Source organism: Drosophila bipectinata, chromosome XL (genome assembly GCF_030179905.1).
Source record: "Drosophila bipectinata strain 14024-0381.07 chromosome XL, DbipHiC1v2, whole genome shotgun sequence".
NCBI lineage: Eukaryota > Metazoa > Arthropoda > Insecta > Diptera > Drosophilidae > Drosophila > Drosophila bipectinata.
In genome coordinates this window covers 908,810-923,592 of record NC_091734.1, presented here as the reverse complement: position 1 = coordinate 923,592, position 14,783 = coordinate 908,810, and the positions used below count along the sequence as shown (strand labels likewise).

The window sequence follows — 14,783 nt, the reverse complement described above, 5'->3', positions numbered from 1 at the left end:
AGATCTTTGGCCACCGGAAGGAGAAAAAGTGTCGAAATTGCGAAAACCCACAATTTTGCAGGGGTACCCCTAGGAAAAAATTCGAAAAATTTAAAAACGGTATTAGGACAATGTTTTGGATGAGGAAAGTAGCTTTTGAGTTCCCTGATTACAAAACGGTACTTTATTTCCTGATCGGAGAGAAATTGAAAGAGCTTTGGCCACCGGAAGGAGAAAAAGTGTCGAAATTGCGAAAACCCACAATTTTGCAGGGGTACCCCTAGGAAAAAATTCGAAAAATTTAAAAACGATATTAAGGCAATGTTTTGGATGAGGAAAGTAGCTTTTGAGTTTCCTGATTACAAAACGGTACTTTATTTCCTGATCGGATACAAATTGGAAGAGCTTTGGCCACCGGCAGGAGAAAAAGTGTCAAAATTGCGAAAACCCACAATTTTGCAAGGGTACCCCTAGGAAAAAATTCGAAAAATTTAAAAACGGTATTAGGACAATGTTTTGGATGAGGAAAGTAGCTTTTGAGTTCCCTGATTACAAAACGGTACTTTATTTCCTGATCGGAGAGAAATTGAAAGAGCTTTGGCCACCGGAAGGAGAAAAAGTGTCGAAATTGCGAAAACCCACAATTTTGCAGGGGTACCCCTAGGAAAAAATTCGAAAAATTTAAAAACGATATTAAGGCAATGTTTTGGATGAGGAAAGTAGCTTTTGAGTTTCCTGATTACAAAACGGTACTTTATTTCCTGATCGGATACAAATTGGAAGAGCTTTGGCCACCGGCAGGAGAAAAAGTGTCAAAATTGCGAAAACCCACAATTTTGCAAGGGTACCCCTAGGAAAAAATTCGAAAAATTTAAAAACGGTATTAGGACAATGTTTTGGATGAGGAAAGTAGCTTTTGAGTTCCCTGATTACAAAACGGTACTTTATTTCCTGATCGGAGAGAAATTGAAAGATCTTTGGCCACCGGAAGGAGAAAAAGTGTCGAAATTGCGAAAACCCACAATTTTGCAGGGGTACCCCTAGGAAAAAATTCGAAAAATTTAAAAACGGTATTAGGACAATGTTTTGGATGAGGAAAGTAGCTTTTGAGTTCCCTGATTACAAAACGGTACTTTATTTCCTGATCGGAGAGAAATTGAAAGAGCTTTGGCCACCGGAAGGAGAAAAAGTGTCGAAATTGCGAAAACCCACAATTTTGCAGGGGTACCCCTAGGAAAAAATTCGAAAAATTTAAAAACGATATTAAGGCAATGTTTTGGATGAGGAAAGTAGCTTTTGAGTTTCCTGATTACAAAACGGTACTTTATTTCCTGATCGGATACAAATTGGAAGAGCTTTGGCCACCGGCAGGAGAAAAAGTGTCAAAATTGCGAAAACCCACAATTTTGCAAGGGTACCCCTAGGAAAAAATTCGAAAAATTTAAAAACGGTATTAGGACAATGTTTTGGATGAGGAAAGTAGCTTTTGAGTTCCCTGATTACAAAACGGTACTTTATTTCCTGATCGGATACAAATTGGAAGAGCTTTGGCCACCGGAAGGAGAAAAAGTGTCGAAATTGCGAAAACCCACAATTTTGCAGGGGTACCCCTAGGAAAAAATTCGAAAAATTTAAAAACGATATTAAGGCAATGTTTTGGATGAGGAAAGTAGCTTTTGAGTTCCCTGATTACAAAACGGTACTTTATTTCCTGATCGGATACAAATTAAAAGAGCTTTGGCCACCGGAAGGAGAAAAAGTGTCGAAATTGCGAAAACCCACAATTTTGCAGGGGTACCCCTAGGAAAAAATTCGAAAAATTTAAAAACGATATTAGGACAATAGTTTGGATGAGGAAAGTAGCTTTTGAGTTCCCTGATTACAAAACGGTACTTTATTTCCTGATCGGATAGAAATTGGAAGAGCTTTGGCCACCGGAAGGAGAAAAAGTGTCAAAATTGCGAAAACCCACAATTTTGCAGGGGTACCCCTAGGAAAAAATTCGAAAAATTTAAAAACGATATTAAGGCAATGTTTTGGATGAGGAAAGTAGCTTTTGAGTTCCCTGATTACAAAACGGTACTTTATTTCCTGATCGGATACAAATTGGAAGAGCTTTGGCCACCGCAAGGAGAAAAAGTGTCAAAATTGCGAAAACCCACAATTTTGCAGGGGTACCCCTAGGAAAAAATTCGAAAAATTTAAAAACGATATTAGGACAATGTTTTGGATGAGGGAAGTAGCTTTTGAGTTCCCTGATTACAAAACGGTACTTTATTTCCTGATCGGAGAGAAATTGGAAGAGCTTTGGCCACCGGAAGGAGAAAAAGTGTCGAAATTGCGAAAACCCACAATTTTGCAGGGGTACCCCTAGGAAAAAATTCGAAAAATTTAAAAACGGTATTAGGACAATGTTTTGGATGAGGAAAGTAGCTTTTGAGTTCCCTGATTACAAAACGGTACTTTATTTCCTGATCGGATACAAATTGGAAGAGCTTTGGCCACCGGAAGGAGAAAAAGTGTCGAAATTGCGAAAACCCACAATTTTGCAGGGGTACCCCTAGGAAAAAATTCGAAAAATTTAAAAACGGTATTAGGACAATGTTTTGGATGAGGAAAGTAGCTTTTGAGTTCCCTGATTACAAAACGGTACTTTATTTCCTGATCGGATACAAATTGGAAGAGCTTTGGCCACCGGAAGGAGAAAAAGTGTCAAAATTTCGAAAACCCACAATTTTGCAGGGGTCCCCCTAGGAAAAAATTCGAAAAATTTAAAAACGATATTAAGGCAATGTTTTGGATGAGGAAAGTAGCTTTTGAGTTCCCTGATTACAAAACGGTACTTTATTTCCTGATCGGATACAAATTGGAAGAGCTTTGGCTACCGGAAGGAGAAAAAGTGTCGAAATTGCGAAAACCCACAATTTTGCAGGGGTACCCCTAGGAAAAAATTCGAAAAATTTAAAAACGGAAAAAATTCGAAAAATTTAAAAACGGTATTAGGACAATGTTTTGGATGAGGAAAGTAGCTTTTGAGTTCCCTGATTACAAAACGGTACTTTATTTCCTGATCGGACAATGTTTTAGATGAGGACAATGTTTTGGATGAGGAAAGTAGCTTTTGAGTTCCCTGATTACAAAACGGTACTTTATTTCCTGATCGGATACAAATTGGAAGAGCTTTGGCCACCGGAAGGAGAAAAAGTGTCAAAATTGCGAAAACGCACAATTTTGCAGGGGTACCCCTAGGAAAAAATTCGAAAAATTTAAAAACGATATTAAGGCAATGTTTTGGATGAGGAAAGTAGCTTTTGAGTTCCCTGATTACAAAACGGTACTTTATTTCCTGATCGGATACAAATTGGAAGAGCTTTGGCTACCGGAAGGAGAAAAAGTGTCGAAATTGCGAAAACCCACAATTTTGCAGGGGTACCCCTAGGAAAAAATTCGAAAAATTTAAAAACGGTATTAGGACAATGTTTTGGATGAGGAAAGTAGCTTTTGAGTTCCCTGATTACAAAACGGTACTTTATTTCCTGATCGGATAGAAATTGGAAGAGCTTTGGCCACCGGAAGGAGAAAAAGTGTCGAAATTGCGAAAACCCACAATTTTGCAGGGGTACCCCTAGGAAAAAATTCGAAAAATTTAAAAACGGTATTAGGACAATGTTTTGGATGAGGAAAGTAGCTTTTGAGTTCCCTGATTACAAAACGGTACTTTATTTCCTGATCGGATAGAAATTGGAAGAGCTTTGGCCACCGGAAGGAGAAAAAGTGTCGAAATTGCGAAAACCCACAATTTTGTAGGGGTACCCCTAGGAAAAAATTCGAAAAATTTAAAAACGATATAAGGACAATGTTTTGGATGAGGAAAGTAGCTTTTGAGTTTCCTGATTACAAAACGGTACTTTATTTCCTGATCGGATAGAAATTGGAAGAGCTTTGGCCACCGGAAGGAGAAAAAGTGTCGAAATTGCGAAAACCCACAATTTTGCAGGGGTACCCCTAGGAAAAAATTCGAAAAATTTAAAAACGATATTAAGGCAATGTTTTGGATGAGGAAAGTAGCTTTTGAGTTCCCTGATTACAAAACGGTACTTTATTTCCTGATCGGATAGAAATTGGAAGAGCTTTGGCCACCGGAAGGAGAAAAAGTGTCGAAATTGCGAAAACCCACAATTTTGCAGGGGTACCCCTAGGAAAAAATTCGAAAAATTTAAAAGCGATATAAGGACAATGTTTTGGATGAGGAAAGTAGCTTTTGAGTTCCCTGATTACAAAACGGTACTTTATTTCCTGATCGGATAGAAATTGGAAGAGCTTTGGCCACCGGAAGGAGAAAAAGTGTCGAAATTGCGAAAACCCACAATTTTGCAGGGGTACCCCTAGGAAAAAATTCGAAAAATTTAAAAACGATATTAAGGCAATGTTTTGGATGAGGAAAGTAGCTTTTGAGTTCCCTGATTACAAAACGGTACTTTATTTCCTGATCGGATAGAAATTGGAAGAGCTTTGGCCACCGGAAGGAGAAAAAGTGTCGAAATTGCGAAAACCCACAATTTTGCAGGGGTACCCCTAGGAAAAAATTCGAAAAATTTAAAAACGATATTAAGGCAATATTTTGGATGAGGAAAGTAGCTTTTGAGTTCCCTGATTACAAAACGGTACTTTATTTCCTGATCGGATAGAAATTGGAAGAGCTTTGGCCACCGGAAGGAGAAAAAGTGTCGAAATTGCGAAAACCCACAATTTTGCAGGGGTACCCCTAGGAAAAAACTCGAAAAATTTAAAAACGATATTAAGGCAATGTTTTGGATGAGGAAAGTAGCTTTTGAGTTCCCTGATTACAAAACGGTACTTTATTTCCTGATCGGATAGAAATTGGAAGAGCTTTGGCCACCGGAAGGAGAAAAAGTGTCGAAATTGCGAAAACCCACAATTTTGCAGGGGTACCCCTAGGAAAAAATTTGAAAAATTTAAAAACGATATTTAAGAATTGTTTTGAATGAGGAAAGTCTGGGTTCGCTTATTATAAAACGGTACTGTATTTCCTGATCGGATAAAAACTGGCGGTTTTGTGCTGATCGGAAAGGTCAAAAGTGGGGAAATTGAAAAATCCTCCAATTTCTCTAAAATTTCTCTCTCTACTTTGCACCTTTCGATGGCCATAGCTCCGATATTTTGCATCCGATCTGAAACTAAATTGAATCTTTTTTGGATTTATTTTTCCAACAAAGTACGCCTTGTTTTTCACACACCCTGAATAAAATTTACAACATAGAATAAAGTCGTCCTGGCTAAAACACTCATTAGCCTGCACTAAAGCAGACACTTTCTAACATTTCGAGTATCCAATTTTTTTTTAATGGACCAAAATTACCTACATTCCAAGATGTCCCGTCGTGTCATAAACGTGTATGTGCCACCGGTCAGCAGTTTCCCGGAGTTGAAACTTCTCGGCGGATATGGGCTTAAGGATCGGATCGAGCTGCCCAAAACGAGCGCAAAACCGAAACCCGAAAGGAGCACTGGGAACGTCATGCAGAAGGATCTGCACTATCTTTATGTCATCGATAGCATGGGTCGCCTTTTGGAGCATGTGCGGTATTATGGCGAGGACTATCGCTCGGCCCTGAGGGAATCCTTTGGCGGTGACCAGGACACCGAGGATGCACCGAAGAAGGTGACGGACTTAGTAGCGGAACTCCAATCACGTTCTTCGTCTCGACTTCCCACTGTTAGGCCCGAGACCCTCGGTCCTTGTAACCTGAGATTGTAAAAAAAAACACGAGGGATAATGGATTATCAAAACTTTAGTCAAATAGCACAAAAACGAATGAATTACATAAAGACAGAGGTATAAATTTTCTGTAAAAAAATTAAATGAATACTTTATGGCGCAAAATTCTGAAATAAATGTTAATATTTTGGATATTTATTATAGTTTTTATACCTAAAGGCCTTGAGCCAGCCACCTGTTACCATTTTTTCCCCTCCATTTCCTGGAACTTTTTTATATTGTTGTTTGTTATTGTTTTTTAGCTTCTGGGAAATTTTTGTGTTGCAGTTGGAATTATATTTACTCAACAGATGAGTCTCCCCACTCTTTTAAAGCACAACACATCCTTTAATCCTTTTCACAGGCACGAACCGCAGATAAAAATATTTGTATTTACTTTCTGGTCACAATTTGTGCGAAAAATGCATTTTTTATGAAGCCATCCCTAAAAATTGAGTATTAAAAAAGTGAAAAAATGTGCATGAAAATTATACAGAGTGCGGCATGGTATCTTAAACATACGAAGCTTCAATGAAAATATGTTTAGTAATTTTTTTTAAATAGAATATTTGCTTTGTCTTGCCGTGAAACCAAATTCCCTTACTAATTGGATAATAAGACAGGGAATTTGCTGCAGTTGCAGGACCTGCAGCTAAAGGATCATCTTACGCAAAAAGTCATCGGATTTCTGGAGAGTCAAGAGCAAAAATAACGTATACGTATAACAGTGACCGACTGGCCAATCGCCTTTGGCTCTACCTTGCCTAAAATTTATGACTTTTGTGCAGTGGCAGTGGCACTCGTTTCTGCCGCTCTGGCATTGTGTTAAATTTTATGTGCCCACTCGCCATGTGCCATGGCAACAGGTCAAAAAAGCCACTACTGGTCGGGGGCATGCCACGGCTTTTGCACTTAAAGCCATGGAAATTATAAAAAAAACCGATTGTATATATATGTAGATAAAAAAAAAATAAAGAAGGAGACAACTGCATTGCCATGGTAGCGGATCTAGTGTGTGCTTGCTTGTGTATCCTGGCACATCCTGGCATCTGGCATCACCTGCTCCCGGCCCTCGAATCTCAGCTGTTATGGAATACCAGGATTCCCTAATTGGATGGGGTTGTATTCTAGTCCATTGTCCAATACCGAATATCCACTGTACACAATACTTACTGTGTGTCCACGTGCCGGGCGTTTTCGAGTGTGAGTTCGAGTGTCTGCTGTACTTTCTTTTATTGACACAAATATGCAAGAATTGGATTTTCATCCTGGAGCTCTCAATAATTCCATATAATTAAATTGCCTTTTCTTTGAGTCTCGAATTTCCCAAAAAACCACAATGCAACAAATAAACAAAAAACAAATAAGCACAGACTAAAATTTGGCAGGAAAGTGCATTTTAGTTTTAATATTTGCTTGCACGGGTGTGGGGATGCATTTATTAAATATGTTCCATGTAAATGTAAACAGAAATATATGAATTTTAAATGAATATAAAATACAACTAAATAAATGCATGAATTTAAGTAGCAACATATTGATTTATGGTTTTATATGTAATACATTAATGCATTTTGCTGTTTTATTTCATGATAATCTTCTTGAATGGCTTTTTCAGGTATGGATTTTAACTGGCTTAGCAAAATATTATTTCCTTAGTTTTTTGTAATTAAATTTAGTTTAGCCTTTCAATTATCTTACGCTCCTTTAAAAATTGTCTTAAAAATAAGACTAGAACATATTTCAAAGTAATTTTTCAGACATTTTAAGGTACTTTGCGAAGCTCTCTATCGAATGTTTTTAGAACACTTCTAAAAAACAGTGTTTAAATATTATTTATAGACTTAAAAAAATCAATTAAAAATCCTCTAAAGACTTAACACTGTAAATAATACAAAATTTACCAAAATAATCTTTTTTTAAGATAAAACCCCAAGAAATAAATATAGTTTTTGAAAAATTTCATCAAATCTACCCCCGAATTCCCAGAAGAATTCCCCGGAAGAATTTCTGTCGGAAACCTAAAATCTCGCTGGCTGAAACCTTGGAGGCTTTCCCCTTTAAAGCAACCACTCACAGGCGCTGAATCTAAAGGACCAATCCGATGCCAGACGAAGTCCTCTCCGCCGGAAACCGACGCCTTGGCGTCTGGGGCATGCGCTGAATTGGCGGCGAGTGGAAGCGAGAGCGGAGAGTGCCGCCAAGTGTGCAAGGGAGAGAGCAGATGGAGGCGACGTGGCTGCCTTCGGGGGAAAGGCTGTGCCACAACCTTGGCTGGGGCGCGTGGCGCACGGCTCAAGGCTAACCTGTTGACAAAATGCACATTGCGCATACGCCCCGTGTGCCAGACGACGACCGACTCTGGCATGTCCAACAGGTAAGCCGCTGGCGTAGGCGTTGCACCACCTCTTCTGGCTGCAACCCCCTGACCTTGCCACTAGGACTGTGTGCCACCAAGGCCACGAAGACCGAAGCTGCCAAATAGTCTGCCAATGGAAACCGATCTGCGTAAACAAACCCATCGGAGCCAGGATGGCGGCGGAGAGCCGTCTACCTACAGGATATTGGCAGAGAACTTCTGGGTTGATTTTAATTAGGAAAAAAAAGGTTAAGGTATAAATATTTACAATAATGTTTATGTTTTTTAAGTTTTTAGTTATTTAATTTTAAACTGTACCAAAATTAGATACATAAATATTTTTAAAAGAACTCTTTATAAGAATCCTCGTCTACGAATTGTTCGAATATTATAGATACACTAGGATACTAATATTATTCTATAAGAATCCTTAGACCTTAAAAATAAATAAAACATTTAAAATACAATAAAAAAACAAACATCAAAACAAAATATGTCGGTTTATTAAAAAAAGAAAAGAAACCAAAACAAAAACCTTCAAAAATATAAACCATGAAGTACACTGCAAAAATAGAACATAACGCTCTTTCAAGCTATATTTTAATTCTCATTATTAAATAAAAAATAAAAATTTTTGATTTGAAATATATATTCAAGCCTAAAAATATAAAATACAATTAATTTAAACAGTTTGTCGATAAAGTCTTTAGATTGCAACATCAGTTGAAGCAACAGTGGATTGGCCCCTTTTCAGCGATTCAGCGAGCTGAGCGAAAAGCTTTCCCCTCCAGGAGGTAGTACCGTACTACAGTGATAACACTGAGTGGCCAACGCCGAATGCCGATGCCACCCCCCTACCCTTTTTGGTCCTCCGAGAATAAGACGGACCATTCAGCCCCATGGCGATACCTGGTGGGTAAGCCTGTTGCTGTTGCGACTGTTGCTCGTGTTGTTCGTGTTGATGTTGCTGTTGCTGCCACTGCTGTCACCGTCGTCACGGTCGTCGTTACAGTTACACACTTTCCACTTGTTGTTCCTCTCCTTCTTTTTATTGCAAGAGTGTGTGTTGCTGTGTGCTTGGGGGTGGTTGGGTTGGTTGGGGCTTTTTTTCCAGCAAAAGGAGGAGGCAGGCTGGCTGGCAGGACACGAAGGCCGTGCCGGAACCGAGCATGTCCTGCCTGCCACACGAGGCTGCCTCGTCGATGCGAATACAACGGAGCAACAGATGCTGTTCAACATCCAAACCAAACGGTTGTCCGACTCGGCAGGCAACAGAACATCAGGGACAAGGAACTCAGAACAAGGATCACAGACAGCCAGAAGACAGGACAGCACCAGCATCTGCCTATCAGGACAGCCAATCGAAATTAAATCCTTAAACCTTCTTCCTTCGGTCCACCTGCCATTATTTCGACGAAATAATCCAAATTTTTTTTCGAAAAAATCAACAAAAATAACAAAAGCCAACCAAGAATAAGAAAAAGAGATTGCCTCACCACATGTTGCACATGCAACAAGTCAGACAATATATTTTTTTTGAAAGTGCCAGTGCCAAAGTATTAAAGAGATAAAAACAAAGTGTGTTTATTTTTCGTGAAATGTTTTTTTTTTTGTAAATCACAGTAACAACAGCAACAACAAATAAATATCATAATTATCAAATAAAAAAATACAAAACCTACTAGAAATACCTGAATGCAGCCACCAAAGTACAACACAACTCAGAGCCCTATTACAAAGAGATATCATCGTAAACCTTAATTGAAATGCCTACAGATCAGATACCATATATTCATATATCAATATATACATATTGTATATTTACCTGAACGATTGTTACGGATGGAGTCTTGTTGCGATTGATTTGTAAGAATGAGAATATATACCAGATGAGAGCCATAATATAGAAAAGACACATGCATATATATTTTAAATGCCGAAATCAAAAGAAAAATTAAAGAAAACCTAAAACCATAAAATAAAAAAAACCAAAGAAAAAGGTAAACCGAATCACAGAATTGGAGAAATCAGTTTAAAAACCAAAATACCAACATGTAAGTAGTACTTTATGGTATAATCTTTACATGATAGATTTAAAATTATGTAAAATATTTATTATTTATATTTTGTATTATTTCGCATGAGAGCTCAGCTAATGGCCAGATATGGAAATCAATTAACAAATTGTTTTTGCCGCAGGACGTCCCTAAATGTTGCCATTGTTCTGGCCAATTAATATTTCAAGTCTTGGCCGCAGAACGAGGCTTCAATTATTTTCCAATTGTTATGCAAATTTTCATACAAAACTCCATTAAATAAATTGCATTTGAAATTATCCATATTCTGGCCAAAAAGTTGCTTAGGATTTCAAATGATTCTTTTTATTTAAAATAATATACATTTTATTTATGAATAAAATAAGACCAAACTTGATACAGTATTTAACAAATAATTTAACTGTTTAATTCATAAAAATAAAATCTTATTCAAAATAGTTTTGTGTTATTTTGTAAACTTAAAAACATTTGCCTTTTAAAACTTTCTTGTTTTCTGTAAAAAGTTTGTTTGTTTTCCTTAAAAAAAATCAAACCAAGGTAAGTACCAATAAGCTTGAAGTTAAAAGCTTGAAAGATAAAACTTAAAAACCTTATAAAGATTGTTTCAAAAAAAATATATGAGATTGTGTTTGCCGTCGCAATTAACTGATTGGCTTCTTCGCCAAAAATATCCTTCAATCAGGATACGAGTATATTCCCCGCAAAAGTACTGTCTGATTTTGGTGCAAAAGGGCATAACCATTGTGTTCCAGACGATGCTTGCTTTTAGCCAAAAACCAATTGTTCAAATATTTCTTCTTTTATTTTTTTGTTGGCCAAAAAGCAGAAGCATCGACTGGAGGACTATTGTTCCAGCCATCCTTCCATCCATCTCCTGGTGTGGCAAAATGAGCATTTATTTTTGGAAGCTGTTTACACAGACACACGGCCAAAATGATTGAATCGACTGCGATTGGGTGGGTGTATGATGGGTATAATGTGGGTGTCTGTGTGTCTTGTGGGTGTGTGTGTGAAAGTGTAAATGTGTTGGTGAGTGGCCCGAAGGCTTAGTTCAAAGGTGGCCAGGTGTAGGCCAATACGGGACTTTCGACAATCATTTGTAAAATCAGAGGCATTAGGCTTGCATGATTTCTGCCTCCTAACAACTCCCTGCCGTTGGCAAGGACACTCAAAAAAAAATTAAAATTATTTGGCGAGCTCATAAATCTTTAAAGATTATTTCTGAGAAAAAAACAAACCAAATTTTAAGCAAAAGCTTTTAAAACTTATCTGGAAAAATAAATTAATTTGGCTTCCAAACTGAACACTCCAAATTTTATAAACTTATTAGTTTTGAAATAGAATATTAAAGAATATTTCTATCAGTGTGTCCAGTGCTCGACTGCTCCCACGCTCATTAGTAGCACATTTACCGAGTACGTGATTTAGCTGCAAATGTGCAAAAAAGAGCTACGGACCGACACGATCTGGTCCTAGCATAATGATAACTGTTGCTTGTGCTTGTTATAGTCAACCGATTCCCCAGGACCTGCCGCAGAACCTTTCGCCTACCCTCCCCCGCCCTGCCCAGCAATCCTCTCATCAATTCCATTTCCCCTGATATGTGTACGTGTGCCAGTGGAACATTGGGGAATTCGTTACCCATTTACATTTGCATTTTAGCAGAGTAGCATGGAGAGTGCATTCTGGGTGTTGGCATTTACCTGCCAGCAAGGACCTCGGGAAGCACAGGAGACAACAGGAGACCAAACAGAACCAAGCAGGACATTTTCATTCGCCCATTTCTTGTCCATTCCTTTGCTTTTGCCCCATAAAGTGACAGTATCTGTATCGCATTCCTTTGCCGCCAGTTAACTTCTATCGATAAGTGGCAGTGGCACTAGAACTCTTTCAGAATTTCTCAAAAAACACACACACTGACAGGGACACACACTCAAGACAGCAACAAAAAAAGAGAAAGGGAAAAGGAAACTCACACACTGATCAATGGCTGTCACATTTCCGGTACACATGGCGGCGTTTCCGGGGAAAGGACAAGTTGATTTACACAGTCCCTTCCTTCCGCTTTTCTGCACAAACACACCCAAACACCCGCCCAGTCACACACACCGCATAGATATAGAAAAAAATATAAAGGAAAATGCACCTATAGAGTTACACTTATGGTTCAATGAAAATTTTCACTCAATTACGCTTTAAGACTTAATTCACCAAATTGAAGCAAATGTCGTTAACGGAAGTGGGCCAGCCCAGCCAGTCTCCAGGGCAGGGGCAGTGGCAGTGGCGTGGCGTGGCCACAGCGAGGGGATGCCAAGGATACAGGGGACACGGAGGGCGGGTCCTGGCAAATGCTTAAAAACCCAACTTAGGAATTCTGTTAGATTCTCTGGTTTTTGTGGAGAAAATAAAAATGTGGTTGTTGGTTTCTTATTTTTGCTTCTGTTTTATAGAAGCCGTTTCATTAAAAATGTTTAACTAAGAGTACAAAAAAATAAGCTACTTGTAGCTTAAATATTTAAAGGCTTTACAAGAAATAATCTAAAATTTTCTATAAAATAAATGACCTCGAAAGCTTGATCAGAAATGGGCTATTAGTTTCCCAAATTGCTTTAAAAATTAGTCCCTAATTAACTACTGATTACAAAAACAGTTCAACTAAATGTGTTTCCTATTTAATCTGCAATTTAAAAGCCCTCTAACCACTTAAATCGCCAAGCAAAAAAGCGATTGTGGAAATTCAACCTTCCCTAAGCTTAATTGCTTGCCAGTTAAAAGCTTTGCATTTACATATATATTTAAATACATATATATTTGCATATATAATTCCGTTGTTTTTATATTTTATTTTTTATTTGTTGAATAAAACCCCTTTGGTAAAATGTTGTGTCAACGTCTGTGCAGCCAGACACGCATTTGTGTGCAGAAACTAAACAAACAGCGCCCTTCTCCTCCATCATTGTCATATATCCTTTTTCCTGGCTTCCTGATGCTCCTGATGCGCCTGATGCTTTTCTCCATCAACTTTCTCCTGTCTATTCGACTACTTCTTTCTCCCCCACCCTGTCTGTGTGACTCACTCAGTGTGTGTGTTTGTCCTGGCATGTTGTGGTTTTCGATTCTCCAACAGAAACGACAGCAGCCGCAAAATAAAAAACATAAAGTACTAGACTATAATTATGGTTAATGGTTATGTACTTAAAAATACCCAAAAGCTTATGGGTTTAATTAAAAGAGTTCCTTTTAAATAAAATCTCGAAAAAGTCAGAAAAAGCTTTAAAAACAAGCTTCTTTCTTCGAAAGCAATCAACCATATAATTGCCAATCTTAAAGTAATTTTATTGGTGATGTTTTTTAACCCTTGAGGGATTACACATTTAACCCCTTGATGGACCTGTCACAGATTTGCAAGTTAAATCTTTATTTGTTGTCCTGCAATTCCTGCGAGATTTAGGAAGAAAAGCGAGCAAGAGAAACAGAAACCGAAAAAAAAAGAAATCCCTTCCAAAAAACCAAAGTAACATATGCAATGTTTCGCGTCCGTTGCTGGTAGAGCTGGTATAAATAAATAAATACCCAAACCACCAAGCCATCCACCTAACCATCCAACCACCCAGTGCCAGGACTAAGGGGCATCCTTTAAAAACAAGCTTCAAAATGCACTCAAGCGTTACAATCCTATCGATTTGATGCTGAAAATAAATCTAAAGCCCAGGGTAAAATTATATACTTGTACATATTTGCACGTGAGGCGTAGAGTTGCTTCTTTTTGGGTTAAAATCTCTACAGAATATGAATTTATTTTTAAAATAAAATATACAAATTGGTGGACTTTTAAAAGAAAGACATAAGAATTTCCAAAACTTGGCTTTTCTCCTTAGACTCTCTCTCTTTTTTGTAAAGCTATATCCTTAAAATAAAAGTTACATTTTTTTGGCATAAATGTAAATTTTTGCTGGGATCTGACATGTCCTGGAAAATAAAGAATACCAGAATGCTGTCCACTTGACAGAGTCAGAGAGAATGAAAGTAAGAACCGCAGTAAAAATTAACAGAACGCGACAGTACAAAGGTCCTGGCTGGAGGGCATGATGCACCACCCGAGACCCAACCAAAAACCACCAACTTGCAGGCAGTGTCACCTGCCGCCACCACCCACTTGGGGTAGTAGTCTCCCTCTTGGGGAGAACTGGCCACAAAAGGTGTATTCAAGTGTGTGGCATAGAATTTCCAGGCTGAATGCATGTCAAGAATTGTAAAGGCTGTTGCGCACACACGTCACACACCTGCCACGCCCAATGGCCAAGCGAGGCCTAACGCCCTCTATCCCCCCCCCCCTCTATCACCCAGCCAAGGTCATCATCATCAATGGGTGGGTGGCTTAATAATAGCAACTTACTCACCTCCCCAACCCGACCAAGGCTAATTACATAAAAAAAAAATCCACACCTGACAGCTGTCAGGAAAAATCAGGTTGCGGTTCAACAAAAAATTATAGATTATCCTTTGTAACTGTTAAAAAATATATATGAAATAATAACTTAAACATCATTTAATTTAAATATCCTCCGGAGCGTGGGAGAAAGCCATTGTAATTATTTTATATTAAACT

General features: G+C 38.2%; 2 protein-coding genes across 5 annotated transcripts in view; both read left to right on the top strand.

Annotated features, from left to right (window-relative positions):
- The first annotated feature begins 5,246 nt into the window (after positions 1–5,246).
- LOC108121152 (uncharacterized) lies at positions 5,247–5,911 on the top strand. The gene has a single exon (XM_017235093.3). The coding sequence runs from the start codon at positions 5,345–5,347 to the stop codon at positions 5,756–5,758; it is 414 nt and encodes a 137-aa protein (XP_017090582.2). The 5' UTR covers positions 5,247–5,344; the 3' UTR covers positions 5,759–5,911.
- Positions 5,912–9,487: 3,576 nt separating this feature from the next.
- Positions 9,488–14,783, top strand: part of rsh (radish) — a 94,054-nt gene continuing 88,758 nt past the window's right edge. For all 4 annotated transcript variants that reach the window (XM_017235137.3, XM_017235135.3, XM_017235134.3 and 1 more), the window contains exon 1: positions 9,488–10,171. Coding sequence is in view for 1 of the 4 variants with exons in the window: in XM_017235135.3 (XP_017090624.1) it covers positions 10,170–10,171 (2 nt within the window). In the remaining 3 variants the exon portion in view is untranslated. The remainder of the gene's footprint in view (positions 10,172–14,783) is intronic.